Source organism: Peromyscus leucopus, chromosome 14 (assembly GCF_004664715.2).
Source record: "Peromyscus leucopus breed LL Stock chromosome 14, UCI_PerLeu_2.1, whole genome shotgun sequence".
Taxonomy (NCBI): domain Eukaryota; kingdom Metazoa; phylum Chordata; class Mammalia; order Rodentia; family Cricetidae; genus Peromyscus; species Peromyscus leucopus.
The window spans coordinates 72443253-72468112 of record NC_051075.1 but is presented as its reverse complement, the minus strand read 5'-3'; the positions used below and the strand labels follow the sequence as shown (position 1 = coordinate 72468112).

The 24860-nt window shown below is 46.2% G+C and overlaps 2 protein-coding genes and 1 pseudogene across 7 annotated transcripts in view; 2 read left to right on the top strand and 1 right to left on the bottom strand.

Annotated features, from left to right (window-relative positions):
• Window positions 1-4026: 4026 nt before the first annotated feature.
• On the top strand, window positions 4027-4774 carry LOC114701891 (annotated as a pseudogene).
• Window positions 4775-4991: 217 nt separating this feature from the next.
• Window positions 4992-21535, bottom strand: LOC114701890 (GSK3B interacting protein). Of its 6 annotated transcripts, XM_037210813.1 has the most exons (5): window positions 21448-21524; window positions 20388-20500; window positions 16772-16958; window positions 7948-8206; window positions 4992-6737 (listed from the first exon to the last, which is right to left on the bottom strand). In XM_037210813.1, the coding sequence occupies exons 4-5, from the start codon at window positions 8203-8205 to the stop codon at window positions 6576-6578; spliced, it is 420 nt and encodes a 139-aa protein (XP_037066708.1). In that variant the 5' UTR covers window position 8206; window positions 16772-16958; window positions 20388-20500; window positions 21448-21524; the 3' UTR covers window positions 4992-6575. The 6 variants fall into 6 exon arrangements, with proteins under 6 accessions (XP_037066708.1, XP_037066709.1, XP_037066710.1 ...); XM_037210814.1 differs by lacking the exon at window positions 16772-16958; XM_037210815.1 differs by lacking the exon at window positions 20388-20500 and having other exon boundaries at window positions 21448-21509.
• A 536-nt stretch (window positions 21536-22071) lies between these two features.
• Window positions 22072-24860, top strand: part of Atg2b (autophagy related 2B) — a 73891-nt gene continuing 71102 nt past the window's right edge. The window contains 1 exon segment of the mRNA XM_028882075.2: window positions 22072-22233. Coding sequence (XP_028737908.1) covers window positions 22072-22233 — 162 coding nt within the window.

The window sequence follows — 24860 nt, the reverse complement described above, 5'->3', positions numbered from 1 at the left end:
GGTCACAACTTCTCTACTGTAAAAAAAAAAAAAAAAGCAGTTGTCATGGGTTTCGGCGTTAAACTGTCCTAATATGCTTTCCTTTCCTTTCTTTCTTTCTCTTTCTTTCTTTCTTTCTCTTTCTTTCTCTTTCTTTCTTTCTTTTTTCTTTCTTTCTTTCTTTCTTTCTTTCTTTCTTTCTTTCTTTCTTTCTTTCTTTCTTTCTTTCTTTCTTTCTTTCTTTCTTTCTTTCTTCCTTCCTTCCTTCCTTCCTTCCTTCCTTCCTTCCTTCTTTCTTTCTTTCTTTTTCTTTTCTTTCTTTTTTTTTTTTTTTTTGGTGCCTGTCTTGGATCTCGCTCTGTAGACCAGGCTGGCCTTGAACTCACCGAGATCCTCCTGGCTCTGCCTCCCGAGTGTTGGGATTCTAATTTGCTTTCTGTTGCTGTGATTACACCAGATAACATCAAAAGCCATAACTCAGGATCAGGGACCTGGGGTTGGCACTGTCCACAGTGATCTGGGTCCTCCCCTATCAATGAAGAAAATGTTCCCCCTCCCCCGCAGACTTGCCTGCAGGCTATTTTTATGGAGGCATCTTCACAACCGAGGTTCCTTCTTCTCAGATTGTGTTTCCTAAAGTATTTTTTTTTTCCTGAGGATTTGGTGGAGGTGCCACTACTTTGTGCCCAGGAATTCACACACAATCACAAGATTTAAAATAAGGAAGTTTAGGCTCTAGGCCTTCTTTCCAAATGAGATTACTCCTGCAGTTGCTGAAATAAACCAAAAACAAATGAACAAAACCATTGTGGCAGGTGAGATTGCTCAGAGGTTATAGGAGCCTACCATCAAATGTGAGTTCCATCCCTCTGTCCAACGAGAATGGGCTCCAGCAAGCTGTCCCCGTCCTCCCCACAAATATGTTAATGTAATAAACAATAATGTGTTTTCTTACTGATTTTCAAAGGTTGTGGTGGGCTATGACCATAAGCTGCCTATTATGTTAGTCTGATTGTATTGAAATAGCTTTAAATATTAACTTGTTATATATGAATGCATATATAGAAATTTAAACAATATTTGTTTTTATTTTATGAGTGTTTGCCTGCATGAATGTCTCTGCACCACATGTGTGTGTGCCTGGTGCTATGAGAGGCCAGAAAAGAACTTTAGATCCCTTGGAACTGGAGTAACAGATGGTTGTGAGCCACAGTGTGGGTGTTAGGAATCACACTCAGGTCTTCTGCAAAAGCAGCCACGCTCTTGACCAATAAGCCATATCTCCAGCTCCCGAGCCTATTGATTTTATTATCACAATTATTGTATCATTCCTTTAGTCTTTTCCTTTTATTATGTGCTGGAAAGTGCCGGAAGACTTGGGGTTCTGCCCCAATGCCATCGGTCATGGGTGGGTGGCTAAGCAAGTTCCTCATCTGTGCAAGCCTCAGCAACGCCACACCTAAATAAGGAAGCTTGAAGGGAAAGTTCTGAAGTCAGTGTGGCCCATTTCCAAACGCCTGTGTTTTCTCTTCTGTTCCCTCATGTGAATGAAGCAGCAGGTTTTGCTCCTGAACACTGGAGGGAGCACGGTGCCCTAGCCTACCTACTGACGGTGGGCACAGTGCCAGCAGCTGACTTGCCGAGTGTGTGAAAAGCACAGGGCCAGAGGCAGGTGGGTGTGTCCTTATGGGAGAAGAGGTCTGTGCTCTCTTCATGCACACACTAGGAGCAGACAGATCAGTGCAACCTTTGCAGCTACTGGACACCCCACATCCATTACTCATCCCTTTTCTGTAGGCTAAGTTTCAATGCAGGGATCTCGTGCTTGCTAAGTATGAGCTCCACCTGAGCTCCAACTCCAGGCCTGAATTCCCCCTGGCCTGAATCCCCCACTTGCATCGAAGGAAATACTGAATATGTGAGAGTATAGCATGAGGATTGCCTATCTTACTACCTAGTGATTAATATTTTAATGTTTATTTTGTGCATATATATCTAATATAGTAGTACATTTTATAGCCTATGATTTTATGTAGCATGATCCCGCCCCTCCCCCCATGTCATTCTTCAGTTTTTTTTTTTTTTTTTTTTTCGGAGACAGGGTTTCTCTGTGTAGCTTTGTGCCTTTCCTGGAACTCACTTGGTAGCCCAGGCTGGCCTCGAACTCACAGAAATCCGCCTGGCTCTGCCTCCCAAGTGCTGGGATTAAAGGCGAGCGCCACCATCGCCCGGCCTCTTCCTCAGTTTTAAATATTGCATATTTTTCCCATCAAAAGGACACAGCATAATTTAGCACTCTTTGAGCTTGGCCAACTTTTCATTAGAGGGAAATCAATCTTTGCAGCGTATCCTTTGTTGACTCATTTCCCCTATGTCCTGTTTTAAAAATTACATTTACTTATTGTGTGTGGGTGTGAACATGCCACAGCACATTGTGTGGAATTGTCAGAGGATAACTTGGTGGAGTTGGTTCTCTCCTTCCATAAATGTGGGGCCCACGGATTGAACTTAGGTTGTCGGGCTTGGTGGTAAGTGACTTTACCCCCAGAACCATCTTGCCATTTTTTTTTTTTCTCGATACAGGGTTTCCCTGTGTAGCTTTGCGTCTTTCCTGGAACTCACTCTAGACCAGGCTGGCCTCGAACTCACAGAGATCCGCCTGTCTCTGCCTCTCGAGTGCTGGGATTAAAGGCGTGCGTCACCATTGCCGGGCCCATTTTTTAAAAAAAATTTACTTTATGTGCATTGGTGTGAAGATGTTGATCCTCTGGAACTGGAGTTACAGACAGTTGTGAGCTGCCATGTGGGTGCTGGGAATTGAACCTGGGTCCTCTGAAAGAGCAGCCAGTGCTCTTAACCACTAAGCATCCCTCCAGCCCCAACCAGTCAGACTTTATACTTCTTATTTTGTGAAAAGCATCTCCCAAATTTCCCCGAGTTGCCCTTGAATTTGTAATCCTCTTGGGAGTTGGACTGTAGGCTGGGCCACCTCACCTGACTCCAGAAGCTGTCAGCTTTGCAGCTGTATTTTATTTTCAGAACGATTTCATCGGTACACTCTCTGGTCAAAGTGCTCGTCACTAAATCCTGGTTAAGAGAACTACAAAATTAGCCAGGGGGTGGTGGTGCACACCTTTAATCCCAGCACTCAGGAGGCAGAGGCAGGTGGCTCTCTGTGAGTTCGAGGCCAGCCTGGGCTACAGAATGAGTTCCAGGACAGTCAGGGCTGCACAGAGAAGCCCCATCTTGAAAAACTAAAAACAAACAAACAAACAAACAAAACACACACGCACACAAAAAGAACTACAAAATTACTTGGTGAGGTGGCATTATTACTCTTTTTGTCTGGGTGGTGGTGGCTCATGCCTTTAATCCCAGCACTTGGGAGGCAGAGGCAGGCAGATCTTTCAGTTCAAGGCCAGCCTGGTCTAGAGAGAGTTCCATGACAGCTGGGGCTAGAGAATCCCGCTTTGAAAAAACCAAACCAAACCAAAATTCTTTAAATTTTTTTTTTTTTTTTTTTTTTTTTTTTTTTTTTTTTTTTTTTTTTTTTTTTTGTGGGGTTGGGGATTTAGTTCAGTGGTAGAGCACTTGCCTAGCAAGCACAAGGCCCTGGGTTCGGTCCTCAACTCTGAAAAAAAAATTTTTTTTTTGTGTGTGTGCACATGCACACATCAGAACACATGTGGAGGTCAGCTTGAGGGAGTAGGGTCTTCTTCCACCACGTGAGTCACAGAGGGCCAACCCCGATTGTCAGGTTTGGAGGCAATACCTTTAGTTCATGAGCCTTCTTACCTGCCATGGCCCAGCTATTTTAAAATTTCCTTTCTCATGTTATCAGCTGAGTCAAACTTTAGTTTTTACTTCTGTCCCTTCCCCTCATTTGGAACCCCCTCCCCCTTTTTTTGAGACAAGGTTTCTCAGTGTAGTTTTGGTGCCTGTCCTGGATCTCACCCTGTAGACCAGGCTGGCCTCTAACTCACAGAGATCCGCCTGGCTCTGCCTCCGGAGTGCTGGGATTAAAGGCGTGTTTCACAAACCACTGCCCGGCTGGAACCCTTTTAAGTATCACTGAACATCTTTTTTTCCCCTTCGAGTTGTCCAAAATCATTTGTCCATTGTTGATTTTAGGTGTCTTCTGTAGCCTAGCCTGACCTCCACTTCCCTATGTAGCTGAGGATGATGACCTTGGACTCTAAGCTCTCCTGACTTCAACTCCCAAGTGCTTGGATGATGTGTGCCACCATGCCCAGACCAGGCTGGCCTTGGACTCACAGAGACCCACCTGCCTCTGCCTCCTTGCTGGGATTAAAGGCGTGCCACCATTGACTAGCCGAATTTTTTCTTTCGTGGTAAAATTGAGGCTTAATTTTAAAACTGACTTAGTTTACTTCTGCTGTATGTCCGTGAGGCCTGTCCGCAGCAGCCAACATGTGCTACGTTGCCTCTTATTTGCTTGCCACCCTTGGGGGCAACTCCTCTCCCAGTGCCAAAGACATTAAGAAGATACTAGACAGCGTGGGCATCGAGGCGGACGATGACCGGCTCAACAAGGTCATCAGTGAGCTGAATGGAAAACACATTGAGGATGTCATCGCCTAGGGCGTTGGCAAACTTGCCAGTGTGCCTGCTGGTGGGGCTGGGGCTGTTTCTGCTGCCCCTGGCTCTGCAGCTCCTGCTGCTGGTTCTGCCCCTGCTGCAGCAGAGAAGACAGACAAGAAAGAGGAGTCCGAGGAGTCAGATGATGACATGGGATTTGGCTTGTTTGATTAAATTCCTGCTCCCCTGCAAATAAAGACTTTTTATGTAAAACAAACAAACAAAAAAGTGGCTTAGTTTAGGATGGTGGTCTGCCGGTGCTTGCATTAGTGTGTAATTTCACTGACTTCCTTTATTCTGAATAAAGGAAAGAGCGACACCCTTCATTCACTTCAACTCAAAGTATAACATGGATGAACTAAAAAGATGTGGGCACAGGTCTTGGAATCAGTCATTTATCAAAAAATGAACAATTTCAAATTTTAAACACGATCACTTTATATTCAACTCAAAAGCAAGTAAACAATTTTATTCAAACTCTACAAACATCATTTTCTTATATTAGCCTGAGATTAAGCATGAAGAAGTTGGACCTGAAGTTGGGTTTTTATTGCCCAAACATCATGTCAGAATGAGCGCCTCATAAAGCCAGGCTCAGGCACCCGGTGATCTCTGCCTGTATCAGCAATGCAGGCAGACTCTAACTGTCCTGGTCCACATGATCATTCTGGGTTCTGAAAACTGTTTTAATCCTCAGGATTGAACCCAGTGCTTACCCATGACAGGCAAGTGCTCTTACCCCTCGCCTTCCCTCACATGATCCTCAGAGGCTAAAAATGCCCATTTGAAAGACAAAAAGATCTGCTATGACAAATGTATGGCAGGTGTACCCAGCTGCAGATGGCCGATCAACATCTCTGAAGCAGCTGCTTTGGGTGACAATTAAAAACAACGCCCAGGTCCTTTCTGTTCGTCATGTACTGGAAAACATGCAGCAGCATGAAGTGTTTTATTAAGTTTAAAAACACCAGGGACTGTAATAAAATATAAAATACAGAGCATCTCTTTTTTAAATATCAAGTTTCTGAATGCTTCATTCATCCTTTGGTTTCAAACCATACAATGCACTCATATTACACTGTACATGTGGCAATGAGACAGAACACTGCCTGACTGCAGGGTAAGGAGGGCGCTGTAGGAATACCAAAGCACTACTTTATAGAAAGTAAGCGTTGAAGCAAAAATACTTTCTGAATATATATATACTGTACATTGTAAACAAACATTCAGAATAAGAATCAACACAGGCCAAAATATCGTTTCCCAGGAAACCAGGATCTTTTTCCTTTGAAATGATACACGCTGAGAATGCGGTGGTGCCTGTTCCTCTATTTGCTCATGTGCTTAGATCTCTTGGAAATGAGTAATTGTTACATTCATTTGCTAACGGTCTGTCCTCTCTAGGATGGCTGGCTGTTGCAAACAAGGAATAAGAACTATTTCTGTCCCTGCCTTTCCTTTCATCCTAGTTAAGTAACATAGAAGCAATTCACCTCCATCAGTCCACTGGGTAATGTAAGTAGACCAGTAAATTTCCAATCTGTGCAGGGGAAACTAGTTGACAGTTTGTTCCCAATAAGGCCAGTCCAAGCTAGTAGTAAACCCCTGATTTAGCAGGCTGAATCCAGGTCTGAAGCTAGGTGATTCTAATTTCTATATCACTGTGCAAATCTAGAATTTTCTATGTAAAAGAGAGTGCTGGCAGCATTGAAGCCCTGTAGTAAGAGAATGAGACGCTGATTAGGTATTGAGATGTAGAGAGGCTGTGTGAAGAAATCAGAACGTAATGAGTGTCAGAGTAATGGCCTTGAAATTTCCTTCAATGAATCTGGAACTAAGACAGTTTATGAGTCAATTATGTTCTGAGTCAAAAGCCTACATGTGAATGATAAACACATAAAGCCAACAATGCACTTTCTACAATGATTATATGCAAGGATGTCAAGTCTTATGTTAGCATTCTATGCCAGCGGTAGCCCCACTATGAGGAAAATGAGTCATGACTGCCCATCCCTTTTCAAAGCTTCCAGTCTCTGAAGGAGTGCATTTCCAAATGCTTCCCGGTAGGCAGGGCTGAGCGTATCCAACAAGGAGTAGACTGTCTCGTGGTAAGGGGTCTGCAAATGATCCTCCACCTGGTCAAAAGCATAGCCCACCACCTACGAGAGAAGGGCAGCAGTGAGCGGTCATCAGCTTCCAGCCTGCCACTGAATGGCTCATTCTGTAGTGACCCTGTTTCTCAGCAGAAGACATGCATTGCAGAGCAGCGTGGAGCAATCTCTATTAAGTAGATTATACAGCCAAGACCACTACCTAAAACATGCTTCCTCCATGCTCCCTAAGAGGTTGAGTTTGCTCACTTTTGCTCCTTTAAAGTGTTAGAAATCTTGAAAGTAACACTTGACTTTTCATATCTCAAAATGATTTTACCCTTATTTTTATTTTAAACCATGTCTGCGTGTGCCCGTGTTTACCCGAGTGCAGCTGTCCCATGGCGGCCAGAAGAGAGCACTGGCCCTCCTGGAGCTGCAGTCACAGGCAGCTGGGAGCTGCCTGACATGTGGGGCTCAAACTGGTGCAAGAGAAGCATGCTTTCCTAACCGCAGAGCTCTCTGTCCAGCATATCCCTTACTGGATTCCACACACACTGAAGATCTACCACACCAAAGTGCAGCTTGCAATAAAGACATTGGTGACAAAGCCTCCCCATTCCAGCCTGCTGCTGAGAACTGAACCCGGGGTCACATATATGTTAGTCAAGGGCTCTACCACTAAGTCCGTCTTCCTTCCTTCCTTTTCTCCTTCCCTCCCCCTCTTTCTTTGTTCCTCTTCCTTCCTTTCTTTCTTGAGGCAGGATCTCACTCTGTAGCCCAGGCTGGCCTTGATCTCAGAGATCCACCTGCCTCTGCCTCCTGAGTGCTGGGATTAAAGGTGTACCACCACACCCAGCAACTGAGTGCCTTCAAAAAATTGCCTGGCTGTTTTTTTTTTTCTTCTTCTTTTTCTTAATACAAATGCACCTAGTACAGAGAGCCCATTTTGGGAGCTGCAGCTGTTAGCTATAGGAAGGAAAGAAATCTGTGTGGTGGTAATAATCCAAGCAACTGAATCAACTCTAAAAATGTATTTACCCTCTCAAATTCAACTGTTCTATGTTGATTAAAATTTTGACCAACAAAATTTGGTCAAATTAACTAAACTTTAACCAAATTAAATTAACCAAAATCTGGGGGAAAATGTTTAAGTTTTTTTTTTTTTTTTTTTTAAGATTCCCATGACCTGTTTTTAGATAACGTCCTTCTCTATCCTTTCTGATAAAGTGGTAAAGATACATGCTTTTTTCTTCTTCTAATGATAAAAGTGAGTTACCCTGAGCCCTGCTTCTGTGAGCTCTAGGCAATATCGGTTCCTCTCTTTTGTCTCCACGTTGATGTAAGCCACATCATCTGCACAGCGCAGGCTTTTCGAGACAAACATGCTGTTGACGGCGAAGAGAACATCATTTACGACAGCCTCAGCCTCTAGCCGCATGTCCTTCATATCCGTTCCTTCGAACCCATTGAGCTCGGAGCCTTCCTCAAATCCAGACATACTGCCCAGCTCCACGGGGTTACAGTCTGTGTCCATCCTGCAAGAAAGTCGTCACCGTTTTTAATAGAAAGATACTCAAATTTCATTTGATTAAGATAACTAAGCCTTCCATAGATAGTGTAAAACACAAACGGGCTGGGAGACGGGTCAGTGGGTAAGCAGTCACTTGTCGCACATGCATGAGGACCCAACCCAGGGTTGAAAATCACACACACACACACACACAAACTGCTACATTTTTTTTTTTTTCAGGAAAAATACTGCCTGAAACCATTTCCAGTAGTTTTCACAGTAAAATTACAGATACCTATGCATTTTTAGGAAACAATTCCCTTTTCTTCATTTGTTCCCTAAAACTTAAGAAACAACTATTTCTTTGTGAGTGTGTGTACGGTCACACATGCTTGTCATGGCTTGCTGCGGTGGTCAGTCTCCTTTCAGTCCGTGGGTCCTGGGAACTAGGCTCAGATCAATGGGCTTGGCGGCAAGCACCTTTATCCTAGCAAGCCTTAAAACATCAATTCTCATTTGGATACACAGTTGTCTTAGTTCCATTCTTTAGCTATTTCACACAATGACTTAGCAAATGAGTTCATAGTTTTATTTTTTTGAGACAGGCACTGACATGGTGCTGAATGTCAGGAGCTCACTGTGTAGACCAGGCTGGCTTTAACTCCCAAGTACTAGGATTAAGGGCATACATAAGAAGGCCCAGTGAGTGCACAGTCCCGTTCCCCACCCCCTACCCCCAAGACAAGGTTTCTGTGTAGCTTTGGAGCCTGTCCTGGATCTCACTCTGTAGACCAGGCTGGCCTTGAACTCACAGAGATCTGCCTGCCTCTGCCTCCGGAGTGTTGGGATTAAAGGTGTGTGCTACCACCACCCAGTGTGTGCACTCTTAAATGTGTAATTGTTTCTCTAATTACGTATCAGAATGGGAACTGCAAGTCAGAGGGCACACCCATGTTCTCTCAACAGGTGTCACGGAGCGGCAAAGCCTTGCTGACTGACTCACTCTACAGGCGGAATGCCAGGCAGCGGCACTTTCAACCAGAGCTCTCCAATCCCTTTTTAACTTTTGTCAATCTGAGAGACAAAGAACAAGAGCTCATTGTTTTAGCATGTATTTCTTTGAGCAGATACCTTCCTGGAGGCTTAAAGGATATTTTTAGCTGCCGAGGTCAGGGGGAAGTGGAAACAGTTTGTGTGAAATCAGAGTTTACATCCATACCTAGGAAAGTGGATGATGCTATGTACTGAACATCTAAAACTGGGTTACCATAATTCTTTCAACGTGTCTCCCTTGTTCAATTAACACTGCTTATAATTATGTTTGGTTTCATAGATGTGACCATTTAATATAGTTTATAGATTCTGTTTGGTCCCTGGTAGTCTAGTAGTTAGGATTCAGTGCTCACACCACTGCGGCCCTGGTTGGAAGGTTTTAGCCTCTAAACATCACACATGTGATGTCTTTAACTATTCCCCTCAGTTACAGATATCAGAATAATCATTACATGAAAAAGATGTTCCTAAAGTTCTCTTAACACTGGCATGGAGGAGGGCCTTACAGGCTGGCACAGTAGGTCACCAGATGGCTCCTGGGCAGCAATCCACCTCAAGTTCCCAAAAGGAGAAGACACCTAGGAGATTTCACACATCCATCCGGGAATGATGTGGAAAACTTAGAACTTCTGACAAAGATTTAGGTGTAGATTCACGTGTCTGTATGTTGTTTGTGCATGTGTGCAGGTGTCCACTGAGGCCAGAAGGTGGTGGTGTTGGAACCCCTGGGGCTGGAGTCACTGCCTGGGTGCTGGCAGCTGAACCCAGCTGCTCTGCAAGAGTAGTGAAGGGCTTTTACCCACCGTTCTGTCTTAATCTCCAGCTGTAACGTACTGTTTTGTTGGCTGTAACAGACTTTAATACCGATGGACCACCTTTCCCTTGCCTGGTTACACCCAGATTTTGAGGGGAATAATGCCTCTTGCCCTCCTGAGGGAAGCAGCAGGTGGTGTGGCTGAGACTGACCAATTAGTGCACAGACTTCTTCCTGGTCTTTTTAGTCCAGTCGGGGCATACTCTTAGCAGCCATCTTGAGATGAGGACAGGAGTCCAAGGGCAATTCTGACAAGGGGATGAGAACAGCAGCAAGAAACAGAAGAGCAGGAGAGCCCAGACAGTTTTGTATTTTTCAGATACTGGAGCCAGTAAAGACTCCCCCCCCCCCAAATCACTGGCAACAGAAAGCATTCTCACTGACTAGTCCATCCAAATCCAAGGCAGTGGCTGATCCAGCTCTCCAACAGCTTTTAGGGAGGTACAGAGGTTTTAAATACGGAAGCCTGATGACCAGGATTATTTCTGTGCCTATCATGCAGGAAGTGCTTGGTAAAAACGTTTTTGTAGAACCGAGTATCAACATGTGCTTGCTATTGGCTTCCTATTGCTGCTGCAACAAAGGACCACGACATGGGGTACGGTGGCCGGAGCAAAGGACCATCAACACAGCGGCTGAAGGAGCACTGTTCCTTTTCTGACAGTTCTGGAGGGACGAAGCATAAAATCAAGCCACTGGCACGGCTTGTTCCTTCTGAAGGATTCAGAGAACTGAGGACTTCCTTGTGCTTTTCAACTCCGAAGCCCGCTTGACTTCCTTTGCTCACAGTCCTTTCCCGTGTCCTCTGCTCCCCAAGGCTGCCCTAGCTATGGCTGCTGCCGAGGGCCAAATCTGTTGGTGGCAGACCAGCCAGTGACTTGGTGGCAGGCTGACTACACCGGCCAGTTTCCCCGTGGGAAGGCCAGTACTCTGTCCACAAGACTCTGCTGGGATCTGCGTTTCCTTCATGCAATGTTTCTCCCAGACGTCCACTGACAGAAGCCATTAGCCACCCTCAGAGCAGTGCATACAGCCTTCTGTTAGAGCTGTGAGCCATCTGTGGGTGCTGGGAACCAAACCCAGGTCCTCTGCAAGAGCAACAAGTCTCCTAACTGCTGAGCCGTCCCTCCAGCCCTGACACTAAGTTTCTTTCTTTCTTTCTTTTTTTTTAAAGATTTATTTATTTATTACATATACAATGCTCTATCTGCATGTACACCTGCAGACCAGAAGAGGGCAACAGATCTCATTACAGATGGTTGTGAGCCACCATGTGGTTGCTGGAAATTGAACTCAGGACCTCTGGAAGAACAAGCAGTGCTCTTAACCACTGAACCATCCCTCCAGCCTGACACTAAGTTTCTTAACTGAGTCTTAACTTCATTTGCCTATGTATCTAGAATGTTTTCTCTTTTTTAGGGCTTCATGTTACCTAGACTGGGCCTGAACTGCTTCATCTCCTCTAAGTGCTGGGATACAGACATGCACCATTAGGCCTGCCTCTAACTAGGATGTTTTTTAAGAATTGAGCTAACCGGGTGGCGGTGGCGCACGCCTTCAATCCCAGCACTGGGGAAGCAGAGGCAGGAGGATCTCTGTGAGTTCGAGGCCAGCCTGGTCTACAGAGCAAGATCCAGGACAGGCACCAAAACTAGAGAAACCCTGTCTCGAAAAACAAACAAACAAACAAAAAACAACAACAAATAAAATCGGGCTAACAATTAAAGATATTTACTAGTAGTCAAAAGTCTAATTTGGGGAATGAGACAGCCCAAATATTTATACAAATATTAAAACCACAAACATGATCATAATCATAACCAAAGAAATATACTTAATTTTGAATAGCTGATATAGAAAACAATGCTGTGTGTAATTCAACTACAGACGCTACCATTAAGTGTCCCTGTACTTGGGTGGCCACCGAACCTTTCTGGGCTCCTGGTGCTCTTGTCCACAGAACAAGGACACTGGACGGTAGTCTCTGCTGTGTGAGAAGGCTCTGTACAGGGTGAAACAACACTGAGGAGGGCAGTCTAGCTGCAGCCCAGGCACACTGCTTGGGGGCACAGGGGTGGTCCACTCCACTAACTTTTGATCTAACAGGCGGTCTTAAAGCCTCGAGGATGGAAACAATGGTCACTACGATTACCGATATGGTTGAGTGTAAACGTACTATCTTGGTGTCTCTGCCACATTCCTTCTCTCACCCAGGCTTGCTTTCTCTTTCCTAGTTGTTTGTCTGTCTGGGCGGGACAGTTCTCAAAATTCTATCTGGTGGCCTTTTTTTAAAAATTATTATTATAAAGACATGTATCTCACACTTGCTGGGCTATGAGGCGTAGGATGCCATTGAACTTCCTGATCCTCCAGAATGCTGGGACCACAGGGATGTGATGACTTCTGACGGTGTCTCTGGTGGCTGCTTCAACGTTTACGGTGTACACTTTATCACAACGCGGTTCTGACAGCTGTTACAGTTTTTCATACATGGGACCCTCGTGAGAGTGCACTATATAACCATGGCTACTTTGTCACATGCTCTCCTCTACTGATGTTAGAAACTCATAATACATGTTAATTTTGCTTTTTTAATTTTATTTGGTCAAAATCTCATGTAGCCCAGACGGACTTGGAACTCAGTATGTAGCCAAGAATGAAGTGAACTGATGAGTTTCTTACCTTCATCTTGGGGCCTGGGTTACAGGTGTGAGCCACCATGTTTTTTTTTTTTTCCTTGTTTTGCTTTTTGAGACAGGGTTTCTCTGTGTAACCCTGGCTATCCTGGAACTCACTCTGTAGACCAGGGTGGTCTTGAACTCACCGAGATCTGCCTGCCTCTGCCTCCTGAGTGCTGATAGGCTTACACCACACACCCACTTCACCAGGTCTGGATTCCTGTGATGCTGATGGTGGGATGTGAATCCAGGGCTTCGGTATGCTAGGCAAGCATGTCGCCAGCTGACCCGCCCCTCTGATTTGGAGACTTGAGGTTCATGTTGTCCAAGAGAGGTGTCCTTGTCCTCTTGCTCCGAATTTTCTTCCTCTGTTCCACTTTGAAAGTTTCTATTGCTATTTTCAGAACAGCAAATCTGCAGTACTGAGACACTGTTTTACTTTTTTTTTCAAGACAGCCTCTCTCTCTGCAGCCCTGTCTGTTTCAAAACAACAAAAAATAAAAAGTGTTTGCTGACAAAAACAAAAACAAACAAACAAAACCAAAGAAAGTGTTCCCTGCTCTTCCACAGGAAGAGGTCGGTTCCCAGCACTTCCTTCAGGCAGCTCACAACGCTTACCACCCACTCACAACTCTCGCTCCAGGAGCTCTTGGCCCTCTTCTGGCCTCCATGTCTTCTTCTGGCCGCTGTAGGCACCTCTGCTCATGAGTGTATGCCTGCATACATACACACAGTTCAAAAAGAACACTGAGGTGGTAGTGGCTGGGGGTATAGCTTCGTGGTAGTCTTCTCCGGCATGTATAAGGTTGTGGGTTCAATCCTTAGCGCCACACACAGAAGCTAAAGTAACGCTGACAGTTTTGATTTTTTAGTAGTCAGTTTGGAACAACACATCCCCACAAAGGCTCATCTATGCAAGCCTGGGTCCTCACCTGACACAGCTAATCCCTGTGCTCTGACCTTTTCAGTGGATCAACCTCCTTGATAGAGCCTTGCTGGGGGATGACAGAAACCTTCTAATGTGGAGATTTGTTGGAGTCCCTAGAGTGCCTTTGGGCACTCTTACACACACACACACACACACACACACACAACCTGCCCGTGAGTCTTTTCTCAGTTATCATGAGGTGAGCAGCCCTGCTCTGCGGCTCCCCCTCTGGATGCCGTCCTGCCTCACATCGGGAGAAGTGATAATGTCAGTCCATAGCTCCTCCGCTAGAACTTCTGGGCTGGGACAAATCCAGCTCTCCTCCTCTCAGGCAGTTTAGGTCAACTACTCTGCCACAGCGGTGGAAACTAAGGCACATTCTACTTTCCCCACAGTACAGAAAAGCACTGTTTGCAGTAAGAAAAAACAATGAACAAATGTGTGACAGACTGGAAAGCAGAGACCGGAAGCAGAAGCCTTTGCCTCAGAAGCCAGGCTACTGCCATAACAGCTGAAGTAACCAGCAGCATCTGTTCCACATAAAATGAAAGGTTCAGATTTACTTCACTTTAAACAGCTATTTACAAAATAAAGGGGAGGCGGGTGGTGGTGGTGCACGCCTTTAATCCCAGCACTCCAGAGGCAGAGGCAGGTGGATCTTAGTGACTTGGAGGGCAGCCTGGTCTACAGAGCTAGTTCCAGGACAGCCAGGACTGTTACACAGAGAAACCCTGTCTTGAAAAACCAAAAGTAAAATAAAATAAAATAATAAAAAATAAAATAAAAAAAAAGGGGAATAAAAACAATCCATTCTAATTAGCATTGTTTAGAATTTGGGCAAAGCTCAAACCTTTTTTAATCTTTATGTTCTATAACATCATTTACTTTTTCTTTCTTTCTTTTTTTGGTTTTTCGAGACAGGGTTTCTTTGTAGCTTTGGAGCCTGTCCTGGACTAACTCTGTAGATCAGGCTGGCCTCAAACTCACAGAGATCCGCCTGGCTCTGCCTCCCGAGTGCAACTTACATTTTTTCAATGGTTCTGGCATACATGTACTTAAAACTTTTTTTTAAAGTATTATTTTCTATGTAGGGTGTTTTGCCTGCACTTGGCTGTGCACCAAGCACATGCAGTGCCCGCAGAGGCCAGAAGGGGGTGTCAGATTCCCTGGCAGTTACAGGCGGTGTGAACTGACAAGTGGTGCTGGGAATTGAACCCAGGTCCTCTGCAAGTGCTTATAACTGCCGAGTCACTGCTGCAGCCTCACACGTACACTTTTGAAATTGAAAATATGAAGTCAGTCACTTGGGAGACGTCTATTTTTATTGAGACCCTGATATACAGTTACTCTGCACTAACTTCAGCAATGACTGAGACACACATGTCACAGTGCTACAGACTAAGCCAACAGGACTGCACTGCATTCACTGACTCAGGAGAAGCTTGGGGTGAAGATGTGCAGGGTGCTAACCTGAATTCTCAAAAGGAAACGTAAACAGTGACCCGGTAACCCTCAAGATCAAAGACTCAAGTTCCAGGAAAGTATTCTTTATATATATTTTTATATAGATTTTCTAGTCCTTTTACATATCAGCCCTGTCCTCTCTCCTCCTACTCCCCAGCCTTCCCCCCTAATCCAACCCCATTAACCATCTCTTCCAAGGCAAGGTCTCCCCTGGGGAGTCAGCCAGCCTGGTATATTCAGTTGAGGCAGGTCCAGTCCCCTCTCCTACACCAGGCTGAGCAAGTGTCTCAGCATAGCCCTAGGTTCTAAAAAGCAGCTCATGCACTAAGGACAGGTCCCGGTCCCACTGCCTGGAGGCCTCCCAAACAGTTCAAGCTAATCTACTGTCTCACTTGTCCAGAGGGCCTGGTCCAGTTCCACGGAGGCTCCTCAGCTACTGGTTCATAGTTCATGTGTTTCACTAGTTTGGATATTTGTCCTGTGCTTTTTCCAATCATGGTGTCGATATCTCTTGCTCATATAATCCTCCTCTCCTTCTCCCTCTCTGTCGTCGACTGACTCCTGGAGCTCCAATTATCATCCTGAGTGAGGTAACCAGACTTAGAAAGACAAACATGGTATGATGTACTTACTCATAAGTGGAAATGAGATGTAAAGCAAAGGATGACCAGACTGCAATTCACAACTCCAGGGAGGCTACCTAGTAAAGAGGACCCTAAGAAAACACAGGGATCGCCAGTGACAGAGAAGTGGATGCGATCTACATTAGCAAACTGGGGGGGGGGGGGGGAGAAGGGGGTATGTAGGGCAAGAGTCGGGGGAAAGCAAGATTAGGGGATCGGGAGATCCCAGCTGGATCAGGAACAGAGTGGGAGAACAAGGAAAGAGATACTATGATAAATGAAGGCTCCAAGGGAATAGGAAGAAGCAGAGTGCTAGAGAGGTCCCCAGAAATCCACAAAGATGAATCCACTATAGACTAGTGGCAATGGTCGAGAGAGTGCCTGAGCTGACCTACTCTGGTGATCGGATGGCCAAATACCCTGTCATGACAGAACTCTCATCCAGTGACTGATGGAAGCAGATGCAGAGATCCACAGCCAAGCCCCAGGTAGAGCTCGAGGAGTCCAATTGATAAGAAAATATTAAGCACTGAATAAAAAAAAGGCCCCCCCAAAACAGGTAGTACTGATTCTCCAGGAAACTGGATTCTTGGAACTATGGGTAGGGAACATTATAACCAACATAAAACAAATCATTAGATGCAGAATAGCGATTTCAGGGCTGGAGAGATGGCTCAGTAGTTAACAACACTGGGTGTTCTTCCAGAAGACCAGGTTTGAGTCTCAGTACCCGTATGGCAGCTCACGACAGCCTGTAACTCCAGTCCCAGGGGATCCAACATTCTCTTCTGGCCTTCTCAGACATCAGGCACAGAGTGCACATCCATCCATGCAGGCAAAACACCCAATGTACATGAAATACTTTTAAGAAACTATCACCACTTCCCTTTGAGTCTTACACTACTGCTCTACCAGTGACCCTTCTGAGGTCAGGACCTTCAAGGACTGGACGCCACAAGTGCCATGTGTTACTCTCAAGCACTCAGCTGTTTGTATGACGGGTCCTGAAAGGATCCTTTAAAACACCCACCTAAGTGATTCAGGACTCCGCTTTCTCCATCTGCTGGTGATTTCTGGGCTGTGCTACCAGTTCTGGTCTTGAGGATTCACAAAACTCTCAGGGTGCTGACTGTTGGATCTTTCATTCTCCACGTTGACTTCACTAGCCTTTATTTCGCTGCACTGCAAATTCAGAGCGGTGAAGTCGGGGAGACTGTCTGCGATGGCAGAAGAGATGAAGTGACCGGTGTGTGTCCCTTCACAAGAAGGTGTCCCACAGGGCAGAGATCACAAAGACTCACTTTACAGCAAGTGTGGCACTGCAGCTGACACCACGGCCACCCGGGGATGGCAGGGATGATGTCCTGAATGCCTCTCAACGTGACCTGTGGCCGTGCTCAGTGGGCTCTCAAGCAGACTGCTCAGGGCAGGAACCTCTGCTGAATGCTCTGGGACTCTGAAGTGAAGCTAACACCAGACTCTACCTTTAGATGGTGCTAGCTAGGGACGGCAAGTTCAAGAATCATGTTGGGGTCAGGTGTGGCGGCGCATGTTTGGAAATCCAGCATTCAGGGGCAAGAGGCAGAAAGATGGTGAATTAAGAGTACCATCTGCAGGGGCTGGAGAGATGGCTCAGAGGTTAAGAGCACTGACTGCTCTTCCAGAGGTCCTGAGTTCAATTCCCCGCAACCACATGGTGGCTTACAACCATCTGTAATGAGATCTGGTTCCCTCTTCTGGCCTGCAGTCAGAACACTGTATACATAATAAATAAATCTTAAATAAAAAAAAAAAAAAAAAAAAAAAAAGAGTACCATCTGCAGCTGGGCGTGGTGTGGTGGCGCACGCCTTTAATCAGGCGGATCTCTATGAGTTTGAGGCCAGCCTGAATCTACAGATCAAGATCCAAGATAGGCTCCAAAGCTGTACAGAAAAACCGTGTCGAAAAAACCAAACCAACCAACCAACCAAACAAAAAAGTACCATCTGCAAGTAATAGGTCAACCTTGGTTACAATGAGTTGGTGTCTCCAGAGGAAAAAAATCTCTAGGGGCTGGTAATATAGCTCAACAGTACAGTGCTTGCTGAGTAAGTGTGAGGCCCCAAGTCTGATGCCCGACTACCCACTTCTGCTTATTAGTACGCATAAAAAAAAAAAAAACCTTAAAAATATAGCCAGGTGGTAGTGTAGCACGCCTTTAATTCCAGTATTCGGGAGGCAGAGGCAAGCATATTGCTGTGAGTTTGAGGCCAGTCTGGGCTACAGAGTGAGTTCCAGAAAAGGCTCCAAAGCTACAAAGAGAAACCCTGTCTCAAAAAAAAAAAAAAAAAAAATTTATATGGGCATCTTGCCTGCATGTATGTCTGTGTATCAAGTGCCTGATGCTGAGGAGACCAGAAGAGGATGTTGGATTCCCTGGGACTGGAGTTAGACTGGTGAGCTAGCTACTACATGGTACTGAGTATGGAACTTGGGTCCTCTAGAAGAGCAGCCAGTGATTCTTAACTGCTGAGCCATCTCTGGAGCCCTATGTGCAGTATTTCTGTTTGTTTGTTTATTCGGAGACAGTCTCCTTATGTACCCCTGACAGGTGTGGCACTCACTACTTCAAACAGGCTAGTCTCTGCCTCTGGAGTGCTGGTAAGATCACCACCCCGGGCCTTGTTTGTTTCACAGTTTATTATTTTCAATTATTTGTAGGTGTGTGCCTTTGAGCCCCCTAATGAGGGTGCTGGGACAAATCTGGGCCCTTTGGAGATCACAAGCGCTCTTATCCACTGAGCCATCTCTTCTGTCCTCCTGGTCTTCTCTGAGATAAAGTCTCACTATGTAGCTGAGGGAAGCCTTTTTTGGAAGAGCTATCCTCCTGTCCCTGCTTTCCAAAAGCTGTGATCACAGGCATGTACCATCATGCTCAAATATACCTTAGAAGGAGAAGGGCAGCTCCAGATCTGAAAACACCACATATCTGACTGACCCCAGGTTCAGTGCTCTTTACACATGCACAGTGATGGCTACTGCTGGAGCTTGACAACCTTGACAACTGCAATAATTTTTTTTTGGGGGGGGGGTTTTCGAGACAGGGTTTCTCTGTGTAGTTTTGATACCTGTCCTGGATCTTGCTCTGTAGACCAGGCTGGCCTTGAACTCACAGAGATCAGCCTGGCTCTGCCTCCTGAGTGCTGGGATTAAAGATGTGTGCTACCACCACCCGGCTAAATAATATTTTTTACATTTGTGTGTGTGTATATGTGTGTGTGTGTGTGTGTGTGTATGTGTGTGTGTGTTGGGGGGGGGGTTAATGCACATGCCACGGTGCTCTTGTGGTGGTCAGAGGACAACTGGGGAGGTGGTGAAGCCTGGTTCCCTCTTTCTACTATGTGGGTTCTGGGGAACTGAACTCAGGTTATCAGGCGTGGCAGCAAGTGACTTTGCCTGCTGAACCATGTTACTGGACTGTGATCTTTCACTGTTGATTGAGACAGGGTCACATCAACCCAGGCAGGCCTCACTCAAACCTGGTATGTAACCAAGGATGACATTGAGCTCCTGGTCCTTGTGCCTTCACTTCCCAGGTGCCGGGAATTACAAGGGTGCTCCACTGGGCTCCCCTAGGCAAGTCTTCAGTATAATGAACACCATCACAATGACCTGTGCACATCCCTACTTGGACTATTATTTTGACCTGATGCACCTTCTAACCTGCCACCGAGAATTCCTTTATCATTTTTACAAAGTTAACAGTATTTGGTTGGGTAATTACCTTCATCTTCCTCAATTAATGCTAGGGTGCCAGCATTCTACATTAGGAACTTGCTTTTGCTAAACTTAGAAACAGCCCTGTGATTTGGGATGATTCTGAATCCCATTTGGGCTAAGGGTGCGATGACAGTTCTTAAATCCTAACTCTGCTGGATCTCTCCTAGAAAGTATAAAACGTACAAGGCAACACACTTAACACTTTGGGTGTAGTGTGCTTGTTATTGTGGGACCTTTCATTTTCCCTCCCTCCCTCTCTTTGGAATCTGTAATTGCAGGCATCCTATGGACAGCCTGAATGTAATTTTATATTGTGTTCCGGAAACCATGTTAACAACAGTCACAGAACTAAGTCCAAAGTCCAGTTCAAAACTCCAGAGGCCTGAATGAGGCAAGGTCCCATCTCAGACTTCGAACTTTGTTCTGCTTTGTTTATACTACAAAGAGTCCTGTCATTATGACTTGTAAGGCTCAGTCCCTCTTGAGACAGGGTCTTCCCAGGTAGACCAGGCTGGCATTATTTAAGGAGAGCTGTCTGCATCTGTCTCTCTAGTGCTGGGATTAAAAGTGTGTGCCACAATGCCCAGCAAGCATGTCTTATTAGTGTCAAAATAGATCCAGAGCCCAGCCGGTTCTGATCTTCAGTGCTATATTCGGTTCAAACCATGGAATCTGGATTACTTGCACTGTTCTTCCGGGGCTGGTTTGGCTGTTTTCACCTTCAATCTAAGCCCTACACCTGGCTATTTTCAACACTGTATTTAGCAAACTTAGGCCAGATTGTCTTGTATTTCTCTTTATTTTACCTTGCAATGGCCTCACTCCTTACATCTGCTGTCAGCACATACTCCTTCCTCTCCTCCCTCCTCGGGTTCCAGGAACTTACCAAGCATGACTCCTGTGATGAGCCCTGCAGGTGGTGGTCTTGTCTGGAAAATAACTCAGGCATCCACGTGTCCCACTTCTTCGCTTTCTCTAAGTCTCTGACTCAAATAGCATCTTTTAAAAAATGAGAGGCCTTTTCTTACAACCCAGGTCAAGAGTCTGAGTGGAGTGGAGTGGTGCAAAGTGGGAGACTTAGGCAGGAAGACCCCAAGTTCCAGGCCGGTCTGGGCTACATAACAGTTCAAAGCCAGTTTGAGCTACATAGTGAGAGACTCAAAATCCAAACCAAACCAAAAGAACCATTTCTGAGGATGCAGCATTTATGAACAGAATTCCTTCACTCAATCTCCTCAATCCAGGACTCTGTTTAAATTCCTTCCCTGCTCACATCATTTCATTTTCCTCACTTCTTGAGTTTATGATACTAATCGGCTCACACCTGGCTGAGGTGGCAACGTAGGCTCAGGAAGGGCAGCGCAGGTTCAAGGTGGCTCAGTGTCAATGTCTGGAATGTAACTCAGGACAGCAGACTTTGCGGTCTTCAGCGGCTGCCTCAGTAAGGAGCCAGCTGTGCCTCTGCAGGATTGTCTCCTAAAACACGGCTGCGCACATCCCCCGGAGAGCACAAAGTCTTTGCTGAGCTCCTCCCCTCCCCACTGCCCCCTCGGGGTCGCGAGGCGCCGGATTTTAACAGAGAAAACAGTATTGCCCACAAACTCCACGAATCCCAAGTTTCCTGGTCGTCGGTGAGGCATATTACGCGAGGCGCTCTGCAAACAGCAAAGTACTAGACCTGGAGGATGCTTTGCAAACAATACCAGCATGAGGCGGGGAGCAACTTCCTGACAATAGGCACCGGTCAAAACCCGGACAGAAATGCCAAGTCTCCAGTCCTCGCCCTGCAACCCACGGCGTCCGGCGCACCACTTCCCGGAGGACAGCCCAGGCCGGACCCGCCCCCAGGCCTCTGTCAGGCCGAATGCGGATGTACGCCCGCACTTACCAGTCCGCCGCCACCGTGAGGTCAGGGCCCACGGCCCGCAGCCTGCCCGCCCACTCACCTGCGAGCGCCCATGTCCCTCCTCTTCCTCGTCCCGAGGCGTCTGGAGCTGGACTTGCGACGCCGGCACCGCCCCCGCCCCCACAGTCGCCCCGCCCATCCATCACAGGAAACGCTCCCGCCCGGACCCTTTTTCCTGACTTCCCAGCCCCACAGTATGGCGTCACTTCCGCTTGCGCCAGTTGCTCGAGTGCGCGCGGGGAGTCTAGGTCTCGCGAACGCGCCAGGAGCGTCTCGGAGGCGGGAGCGCGCCTCGTAGATGACAACAAATTCGTCGCGCAGTGGCGGAGTCCGCCTCGCCGCCGTCGTCTGCCCTCTGGCTCTCGTGCGTACTCTCTCCGGACCGACCGAGCTCTTCGGAAGCCTCCGGCCTGGGGCGCAAGGTTTCGCTCAGCTACCCGTTCCCGCCGGGCCTAGTGTGAACGACGCGACGCGGGCCATGGGGTCGCCTTGAGGGACGGCGGCACTGAACCGTCATGCTGCGGCCACCGCGAACCTAGACCTCACCGCAGCCTGGGGACGCCGGCCGGACCCCGAGGTGCTGTTGCTGCCTGGACCCCAGGTCCGATCCCGGAGTAGCCGCAGCGCGCAGCCCCGGCCCTCCCAGCCGCCAGCCCTCGCCAACATGCCTTGGCCATTTTCAGAGTCTATCAAGAAGAGGGCCTGTCGGTACCTCCTGCAGAGGTACCTGGGCCACTTCTTGCAGGAGAAGCTGAGCCTGGAGCAGCTGAGCCTGGACTTGTATCAGGGCACCGGGTCCCTCGCCCAGGTCCCCTTGGACAAATGGGTAAGCTGGCTAGGGACTCGCTTTCCTTAGGGCAAAACCTGAGCGATTGTCATCCAACATCGGTGACGATCGGTCCCTTTTTGGGAATTGTTTGGGTTCTAGCATGGCCGAGCTCAGGCAAGTGTGTAAAGTGTAGCAAGTTTGCGCCCCTATATCACGTGCTCTGACTTAAACGATATAATGGAGGCACACACCATGCGAACAATTGAGTCATTGGTTGGTGGTCTATGAAGCAGGCCCAGGGAAGGAGGTGACCAGCCCTGCCTCTTGTGAGGGTCTGCGGGGGTTCAGGGCAAACAAACCCTATCTTATTGGATGACGTTCGGAAAGATTAACGATGAAGAGGAGGTGTCAGAAATCCCCAGTTATTTATTTTGGTTTGGTTTGCCTGATTGTCTTCATACAGCGTTGGGCGTCTGGAGGAAAGTTAGGTGAAGGCCCCTTCTGCCGGTTGGCCTGCTTTGCTTGATTACATGTTTACAAGCCAGTTCGTTTTCCCAGCTTGTGAATGGTTGCGTGGCCCCAGGAGTGCTGTTTAGATTTGCCTTTTTGCTTCACGTGACAAAAAGACAGGTCGTAAACGCAAATGTTGCAAAAGCTCCGAAGCTGCAACCTCAGCCGTTTTTTAAAGAGCCAGTTTTCTCCTAGAGGCTGTGAGTTGACTCACTGTTTTCTGTGCTTCGTGTGTATTTCAGTTTACCAAATACAGTTGTATTCGCGTAAGTGGGCTAAAGAGCCTAGTATTTTACTTAAAGGCCTTGGGTTTGTAGTGGCTTCTCTTTGCCATCGAGAAGCTTAAATTATGGAAACTCCTTTGCAATTTGTGCTAAGGGGTATGAATATAATATAATTATCTCGAAACTAGGCGACTTAAATCAAGGAGAGTACACATGATTGTTTAAAGAACTCTAGTTTGAATAATAGACTTTGTCCTGTATCACAGTAGTCCCAGGCTGTCACAGTCAGTTGAAAGATGATGGGCATAGTAATTAACCCAAGTTCATTAATCATAAAAGGCCTGTACACCCCATGTATGCCAGGTACTGTATCAGGCTGTCAGGCTGCTGTACAGCTGCTATTCTTTCTTATCAGAAAATGGGAAACTTTTTTTTTTTTTTTTTTGAGACAGGTTTATTATGTAGCTCTAGCTGCCCTGGCACTTGGCTATGTAGCCCAGAATTCATGTCAGTGTCCTTGCCTTAGTCTCCTTGGTACAGTTTTGAATGGGCTATCTTTTTCTTTTAAGTGACCAAACCATCTTATTCAGAGGCTTGAAGATGAGCAGGGCCTGCAGAGGTCAATATATTCTGACGTTCTTGGGGTAGATTTCCTTGGTCTCTGTCATTGCTGAAAACTGACTAGGGAGTCAGAGGGAGGGTTGGATGTTTCTGAATGTCTTGTAGGAGTGACTTGGTGTGCAGTGCAGTACTCTTTCAAGATGATACTAAACTTAGCAGGTGGACATTATTATATCTGTTTTATAAATGGCACTTAATACCTTGCCTGTGTCACAGCTACAAGTGTTACAAGAATTCAGATCTGACTCTTAAGCCCATGCTTTCTTCTTGTGGATTCAACTATACAAAGTGCAGGTTCCAAATTCAGTTACTTTGTGTACATGGTTTTAATGACTTTCAGGACTGAAAAAGAAGATATCTTCAGAGATCCATACATACTAATGGAAGACTTATGGATGACGTTACTAACATTTCATTTCTTTAAAAAAAAGATTTATTTTTCTGTGTGTGTGTGTGTGTGTGTGTGTGTGTGTGTCCCATGTGTATGCGGGTACTTATGGAAGCCAGAAGGAGAATCAGATCTCCTATAGCTGGAGTTACAGGTAGGTCGTGAACTTCCTGTTGTGGGTTGTTGGGAACCGATCTCAGATCCTCTGCAAGAATGGCAAATGCTCTTAACTGCTGAGCGTCTCCTCAGGCCAGCATTTCAGTCCTTCACTCTCAGTTATACGGAGGAACTGGCTGGACTTGGCAGTGATGTATCAGTTTTTTTTGTTTGTTGTTTGTTTTTGTTTTGTTTTTCAAGACAGGGTTTCTCTGTGTAGCTTTGCACCTTTCCTGGAACTCACTCTGTAGTCCAGGCTGGACTTGAACTCAGAGATCCACTTGCCTCAGCCTCCCGAGTGCTGGGATTAAAGGCCCGGCTCAGTTATTCTTAATAATGGATTGGAAGTGGTGGTGTGCTTTTTGTGTGCAGTGTGAAACTACATCTAAACCCATTTCTTTCCAGTTATTTGTCCAGAATGGTTTTAGACAGGTTGGGACAGTCTTTCCCTATTTCAGATCTTTTATAAACCTGTATAGTTAATGACTTTAAAGACTAGACTTTTTGTTGCTTTTGGTTTTGTTCTTTTGAGACAGGATCTTACTAGGTAGCCTAGCCCAGCATTGAGCTCAAAATCCTCCTCATTCTGCTTCTGGAGTTCTGGTGTCTATGTTTTCAATAGAAATGGTTTTTAAATCAAGGACTAGTGGAAATCTTTCCAAATACTTTTTAATGATAGTGCAAATATCCTTTAAAAAACAGTTTTATCTTACTCATTTTGGAAGTATTATCCTTACTTAGAAAAGTCAGATCGAGTATGTTGTGTGTTTTTGGAAACTGTCTGC